Here is a 7,839-nt window from a genome sequence, read left to right on the forward strand (position 1 = left end):
GGGGGCTGGCAGGGGACAGCCCCCCCCCCGCATCTCCCCCACCCCACACGGCTCCCCGGCCCTGGTCACACTGCCGCCGCCTGTTTCATGGCCGTGTTCATGTCAAGCTGAGTGCCGACAGGGCTGGGGTGCGGTGTTGTCCAGCGCCCGGGCAGATGGCCGGGGAAACTCTGCTGAAGGCCATGGCCAGGTGCAGCTCCAGGGGACCGCCAGGTTGCACGGTGGGTCCATGGCGCATTAGGGTGGCTAAAGCCTACGCTCCCCTACGTGGCTGCCTTCATCTGCCTTCCGGGGTTCTCCAAGGACATACCCCCTCCCTCCTGGCTGCCCACCCTCCGGGCAGCCCCCCAGGCTGACCTCCCGGCCCTCTCAAAGTTTCCCCCCCCCACACCGAATCCCCACAGGTAGGAACCTAGCAAAACAGCCTTGTGCTTGGTTCAGAGGGCAAGGGCATCACGGGTCCCAGCACTGCTGATATCGGGTCAAGGGCTGCTCGTCTTGGCGAGTTCTCATGGGGGGGCGGGAGGGGTAGAATAATAGTACGGTGGGCAGCGGGAGGATTCAATGAAAGATTGTGTCCAGTGTCCGGTGGTGCCTCAGTCTCCCCCATTTGCCCCGCGAGTTCCTCCCTGAGGGAGGGGGCAGTGCCCACAGTCACCAGCAGGGGGCAGCCTCCCCACTGAGACTGCAGTCTCTGGGCTGATGGGCTAACAGCCACCCACCCCCTCCTGGCCCACCCTCCACCCTGCAGGCCTGATGCCAGGAGGCCCTAGGATCCTGGAGTCCCTGGGGCTGGTGGGGGCTGGTGCACCCCCCCAGGGCATGAAGCCCAGAACATGAAGACGTCCCCACTGCCCAGGCCCAGAGGCTGCAGGACCCGCCCCAGCCTCCCCCAGGGAAGAGGACAGTGTGGGGGTGAGGCGCCGCTGCCCCAGGAAGGCGGGAGGCTGCAGCAGCCCAAGGGACCCCCCGGGCCTGCAGGAACACAGAGGTGGACGGGGCGGCGGCGGGAGCTCCAGGGAAGCGGCCCTGGCCGCCTTGGGGTGTGAGTCCCACGGGCAGCTGCGCCCCAGCCTGGCCTGGGGGAGTGGTAGCGAATGGCTGTCCAGCTTTCGTCTGGTCCTTAGGGGAGAGGGGGATCCTCAGGCACCCGGAAGTGAAGGGGGGGGCCAGGAGGGCCAGGGGACGCTGGCCTCAGCCCTGAGTCGGAAAGATCCCGACCTTCCCTCTGTCTCCTGAAAAGGCTGCCGGGGGGCCGCCTGGCCCTTCTCTGTGGCCCCTTCACGCTGGGTGTTTGGACAAGCAAAGTGGAGGGTCCGCAGGGGTGCTTGGCGGACTGCGGGCCACGGGAAGTCAAGACACTTAACCTGGGAGCTGAAGCCTGGGCACGCAGAATTTGGGGCTGTCAAGCCTGCCCCGCCCCACATCAGCAGGGGTAAACTGAGGGGTGGGGACAGCGTGACGGTGACGTGCAACCCACCCCAACGCGAGGATGCAGGGTGGCACTGGGCATGGGGACGCCGGGGGCGAGGGCGAGGGGATGGGCGGGGACGGGGCGGTGGGCGGAGGGAGCGCCTGGCTAGCGGTCCTCTCGGACCGGCCGGATCTTCATCTCGGAGAACTTGAGGGAGTACTGCCAGCCCGTCCAGGACGACCACTCGATGCCGTCGGCGTAGGAGGCGTGCGCGCCACGCAGGTACTGCCCGTTCAGGTTGGACGTGTGGCAGTTGCGGTACCACCAGGCGCCGCGGTAGAAGGCAGCGCAGTTGTTCTCGGAGTGGTCGCTGTCGCGGTCCTTGGTGGTGAACCTCATCCCGCTGTGCTTCAGGAGGGAGTCCCCTGCGCGGGCGCAGACACAGGCCGGCGCGTCCTCACGGGGACTCCCCTGGACACGCGCGTGCATACACCGTACGCGCTGCCCCACGTGGACACGCGCTGTGCACGCACATCTTCCCCAGCACCCCCACGGCGCCGCCTGGGGGGTCCCCGGGCTGTCCCTGGGTCCTGCCTGTCTCTGTCCCTTCTCCCAGCTTTTCCACGCTCCCTCTCCTTGCTTTCCTGCCTTTGGGGAAGAAGAGAACCCCAGCCCAGAGCCGTGCAGCCCCCGCACTTCAGAAATCCAGCAGAACACGGGCCCGGGAGCCCTGATGCCTGGCGCGGGGCTCACTGGGCTCATCTGCAAAATGGTTGAACGATTTGGATCCCGGTGCTTTGTGTTGCTGGGGTGGGGGCCAGGTGGGGCTTCAAGGTGGAGGTCAGGAGCAGAGGCCTGGGGCTTCTTTGACCTCCTGAGTGCGGAGACTGGGGGGGGGGCCCCCCCCCCCCCACNNNNCCCGCCCTCCCTTTCCCTGCCGCGTCCCGCTTCCCACCTGCAGTGCCTGAGTAGTCGGCCACAGTGAGCGGGTACCCGTCTTCCTCGGGGTCCACGGAGAACAAGCCCACGCCGAAGCTCCCGTAGCGGGCGTAGGCTGTGCCGTTCTCGAAGTCCTCCAGGTCCACGAGGAGCTCATAGGCAGCCTGCGTGGTCAGGGCGTGGATCCTCCTGAGCCCTGGAGTCGGGGACAGAATGGCAGCCGTGGCCAGGGGAGGGGACTGAGGAGACTCGGGAGCCCGGGGTCACGTGGCTAGTGCCAGCCTGTGTGGCAGAAACCGAGGGCCGGCCGTTGCTCATGTTCGGTTTTCTCTCTCCGCTTTAATCGGGCTCTGCTTTTCCAAACATTTGAGTGGACGGTTAGTAGAAAGACTGTAGGTTGCAGAAGGAAACCTGGACAATCTGGATTGGGGGGCGGTGACGACACCCCTTATCCTCTCTCCCGCTCAGGGCTGGGGCCGGAAGGGATCTGGGACTTGTAGACACTTGCTTGTGCCTCTGAGACTTTGCACATTCTGTTCCCTGTTCCCAGGACACTTTTCCCTACTCCCCCACCTTAGGCTGGGTTCGTTTTCAGGCCGCGCTTCAGGAAGGCTGCCTGGCCTCCTATCTGGGTCCTGGACCNTCATTCTGTGTCCCAGCTGCCTATTTCCTGGTCTGCCTGTCCCCACCCTGGAAACACCATGAGAGCAGCAGACTGTCCTGTTCATGCTGAATCCGACCACGGGAGGTGCTCAATAAATGCTGGCTTAGTGGATGAGCAACAGGAGGGGGGGCTTGGCCCTGTACCTGCCCCCACACCCCCTCGCCCTCCCTCCCTCCCACGCACACATTCACGGTGCTTCCCTGCCAGTTTGATTACCTCTTGATTAAGAGGGCGTTTAATTAAAATCACAAGTTATCAGCATCGAGTGACATTTCATCAGCCTCTCCCTCCTGAGCTCCAGACCCATCATCGGTGGGGTCGGGGGGGGTGCCAGCTAACGGGGCGAGAAGACCGTGCAGACCCTTCCCCAGCCAGGCCGGAGGGAAGCCTGGGTCCCGCGGTCTAGATCGGGGGCCCGGGAGAGGCCGCTGCGAAGAGTCACAGTGGCCGCGGCAGACCCCGCCTGTCCCATGCTCCCAGGACCTGGCCAGGACCGGGCTCCGGGAGCGGAAGGGTCGCATCTGCCTGCCTCTCTCTGCTCTGCTGCTCCCTGGGCTGGGGCTTCAGAGCGAGCCGCTCTCCCTCTCTCGGGGCCACAGCTTGTCCCCCTGCGGAGTGGGCCTCACGGGGCTGAGATGAAGCCCAGGACGGTCCCCCAAGCTCTAAGGGCAGCGACGGCAACAGCCACCAGCCGGACGGCACTCACAGATGCCAGGCACGGTTCCGAGCACTTCTCGGCCGTTAATGAATCCAGTGGAATTTAGAATGAGTCCAATTAAATTAAAGAATCCCTGTACAGCTCTTAGAGCGGCGCCTGGCCCGCTGCACACATTATCCAGGTGCCTGCTGCTGCCATTGTCGTTATCAACGAGGCAGGGGCTTTAGTCTCCTTGTTTATAGGTGAGGGAAGTGAGGCACAGAGAGGTTAAGTTATGGGCCCAGGTCACACAGCTGGTAAGCGGCAGAGCTGGGATTTGAACCCGGGCAGAGTGGCCCAGACTCCTTGCTCTTACCCAGTTCTTGTCCAAGACCAGTAATCGGATCCAGGGACGGGGCAGGGGCGCTGGAGAATCCCTTTCCCTATCACTGAGTGGTCGCTGGTGCCCAAAGGCCCACCATTTCTCTGGGCTAAGCTGGACGTGCTGTCCGAGTGCCCACGAGGGGCCCCTGGGGAGTGCCCTGGAGGAGGGGGGGGGCAGGGTTCCTCTGAGTCTTCAGCCTTCTCCCCGTGAGAGGCACCCCCCTCGCTTGCTCTTCTCTCCCTTCGCTGTCTGTCTTTCTGCAGCCCCTGCAGAAGTCCTGACAAACCCCTCGCCTCGCCGCTTTCCTGGGCCCCTGGATGGTCAGCTGAGCCCCGACCCCCAGCACCATCAAAGTTAGAGGAAGAGGCGGCTGGTGGGTTAAAACAGGAAAAATTCTTAGTCCTCCAAACCCACACCGTCACCCCAGACAAACTCCCAGATCGATCACAGACCCGCACCTAATACGAACACTAAAAAAAAATTTTTTTTTTAAATAGGAGGCATTTTTATAAAACCGGGAGGGGAAAGCAGGGCCTAAAACCCAGAGGATGTGAAGGCAAAAAAAAAAACTGGCAAGAATTGGCTCCGTAAAAACTTAACACATCTAGGAAATAAACAATAATTTAGCAACAAAAAAAAGAAGCCCAAAGACAAGGAAGTAAGTATGTATCATGTGTATCTGACAAAGAATCAATAACCTTAATATATAAAGAGCCCCCATAACTCAATAGGAAAAGACAAAGCGCTGGATGGGAAGGTGACAGGGGAGCGTGGAAAAGCAGAGAGAGGGCAGGGCCAGGGCGTGGAGGGCTGCGTTGACATTCTTCTCAGGGCTCCCTGGCTGCCGGGAGCTAATCACGGCCCCGCTTAAATGCTTCCTCCCAAAGCTTCGGTGGCTGCTGATAGATTTCAATTAAGATGCCGTGAGTGGCAGAGTCACCAACGCTGCTCCGAGGGGGTGGGTGGTGATGCGGAAACAGCCCCCCCAGCCTCTCCCCACCTTTACACGCCCACTCGGGGGCGGGGTGGGGGGGCAGGGGAAGGGTCTCCCACCTTAAAGCTCCTCTCCCCTGACCCCTATCCTGCCTCTGCTCTTGTTCACTCGGTTCAGGGTGTACTTGAAAGCTTGGGACTCCTGCCCAGGCCTTCTCCACCCCTGCACACACACACACACACACACACACACACACACACCCCACTCTTTCTGGGCCTCAGTTTCCTCACCCATAAAAGGGAAGGACCACAGTGCCACTGTGAGGGTGGCCGTGAGGGGTCAGGGCTGAACTATGTAAAGTGGGCTGGGCATACAGGAGGTGCCCACTAAGTAGAGACCTTGGCAGTGAAGTCCCCGTTGGCCTCTCCTGCAGCCGGCCCCCGCCTGGTAACAGGGACACAGTTCAGGCCAGGACAGAGAGGGTCCTGGCCTTGTGGATCACAGGGTCACGGAGGGGGAGGCAGACATTAGGCAACTGACAGCGTAGATCACCAGCTGGGTGCCTCTGGGCAGGTCGTGAGTGGGCACATCGGACTTGCCCACCTCTGGGGTCCACCCTCTCCTTTGCCCAGAAGGTCCCCTGAAAGCCCTGCGGGGCTGGGACCTTCCTGACGGCCACCGGCAGCCCAGCCACATGCCCCGTGCCTCTGTTCTCGCCTCCTCTCCCTCCTGGCCGGCTGCCCCAGCCCTGCCAGAGGGGGGCGCCCTCAGACATCCATGCCTGGGGCGGCCAAAGTGGGGCCAGTGAGCCCTGGGGTGTCTGAGGCCGTTCAAACACGGCGTGTCATTCCTGTGCTGTGTTTATTTTCTTTTTTAAAGTTTATGTATTTAAGTCGTCTCTACAGCCATCGTGGGGCTCGAACTCATGATCCCGAGATCAAGAGTTGCACACTCCTCCGACTGAGCCACCCAGGTGCCTCGATCTTAATATGTATTAAGAATAGGGGCGCCTGGGTGGCTTAGTCGGTTAAGCGTCCGACTTTCGCTTGGGNGCTCTCTGAGCTTTCTAGGGCAGAGAAAACATTCTGGAATTAGGGGGGAGAGTTGCACAAATCTGTGAATATACTAACCCCCCCCGAATTGTGCACTTTAAGATGGTGAATTATATATATATATATATAAACCAGAGGTGCCTGGGTGGCTTAGTTAGTCAGTGAGTGTCCAACTCTTGATTTCAACTCAGGTCATAATCCCAGAGGTTGTGGGATCGAGCCCCGCACTGGGCTCCACACTGAGCATGGAGCCTGCTTGGGATTCTCTCCCTCTCCCGCTTCCCCTCCCCTCTACTCACACTCCCTCTGTCTCTCAACTAATAATAAAACGTTCACCTCAAGTCCCAGCTCCCTCCCCAATATATATAAGACCTCAGACCTGTGATTTTTATGGATGTAATGCTTCAGAATGCCATTATGTAAGATGTCAAAATTTTTTAAATGCTCAGTGAGTTTAAAGATAAATCCGAAGTACCTGGATGTGATATGGATACAAGCCTTTTGAGCCCTTGCTCTGCCCCGCTCGGACTGTGGGCCAACGATCGGAAACGTGCCTTGTGCCCTGGGGCCTCAGGACCCGCGGCCTCTCTTTTGGGAGTCACGGCTGCGGGNGATCCAGGATGGCCACCAGCCCAACTGGAAACGCGCGCACCCCTCCAAGGCCCCCCCGCACCGCACCCCGTCTTCCTTTGGTCTCCTGCTCACTGACCTCATTCACGCCGAACGCACAGAGCACCTTTCCCGGCAGCCCCTGGATGCTGGCCCGGGTGTGTGTGGAGGCCCCTGGAGACCCCGACCTCCCGCCACCCCGGGAGGGCGCGTCCCCTGGGGCCAGGGAGCACGGACGGCAGGCCCTGGGAAGACAGACAGGCGCCCGGCCCTCACCTAGCCAGTGCTCCCCCGTGAGCTTGCCGAAGCCGTCCCGGTACGCTTCCCAGCCTCGGAAGAAGTTCACGGAGCCGTCCTCCCGGCGCTGAAACACCTGCAAAGGATGGAGAGCTGACGCCGACCGCCCAGGATGCCCGGCCCGACGTGTGTCCCCGTCACCTGCCTGCTTCGGGAGGGCAGGGCCTAGGCTTCCCCGGCCCTTGCCGCTCCCGGCATGGAGCCCGCGTGGTGGCCCGAGGTGGGACAGACTAAATTATGCCCCCCTCCACTTCCCCACAACGTCCCCTCCGGAAGGAATCATGCTGGGCTTGGGTGCAGAAAACCCGGCTTCCAGGCCCATCCCTACTGCCTTGCTGGGAGACCCTGGACTGGCCCCATCCCGGCCCGGGCCTCAGTTTCCCCACTGGTCAAAACAGAGGCGTGAGCAAGGATCCTAATATCTCTCCCCAGGTCAAAAGAAAACCGAGCAAGAAATCCATTCTGGAGTGTTTAACAACCGAGAACACACACACACGCCCGGAAGAAGCCTCCAGAGCTCGGTCTCTCAAAATGATTTTGCCAGAGTCACGCACACCAGAATAAGTTCCCCAGAATAAGAAGCCCGGGCCAGGGACCAGTGGGCGGCTTGGGGGAAACAGATAGGGGGGTGGGGAGGTGGGGACAGGAATCCACGGCCCACAGGGGTGTGACTCGGGCACCAACGGGCAGCCAAGCTGCCTCTGTTCTTCATTTTAATAACCTTCTTGATTTGGGAGTCAGGAATCCCATCGGTTAAATTGCTTTGAAATAAGTACCATGCGGGTCCTGGCCAGGGAGCTGCCTCGAGTATTTACAGGATCCGCTGACAAGCGTGTTCCTGGCAGCCCCGCTCCCACTTCCAACTCTTTCTGTGAAACAAGCCTTTTTCTTGTTCATTTGCCGAGGCA

General features: G+C 60.9%; 1 protein-coding gene across 1 annotated transcript in view; it reads right to left on the bottom strand.

Moving 5' to 3' along the window:
- Positions 1-27: 27 nt before the first annotated feature.
- FIBCD1 (fibrinogen C domain containing 1) overlaps positions 28-7,839 on the bottom strand; it is a 30,869-nt gene continuing 23,057 nt past the window's right edge. The window contains 3 exon segments of the mRNA XM_077768506.1: positions 28-1,839; positions 2,370-2,549; positions 6,911-7,007. Coding sequence (XP_077624632.1) covers positions 1,580-1,839; positions 2,370-2,549; positions 6,911-7,007 — 537 coding nt within the window. The 3' untranslated portion in view covers positions 28-1,579.

The sequence above is a fragment of the Crocuta crocuta genome, unplaced genomic scaffold (assembly GCF_008692635.1).
Source record: "Crocuta crocuta isolate KB4526 unplaced genomic scaffold, BGI_CrCroc_1.0 scaffold35, whole genome shotgun sequence".
NCBI lineage: Eukaryota > Metazoa > Chordata > Mammalia > Carnivora > Hyaenidae > Crocuta > Crocuta crocuta.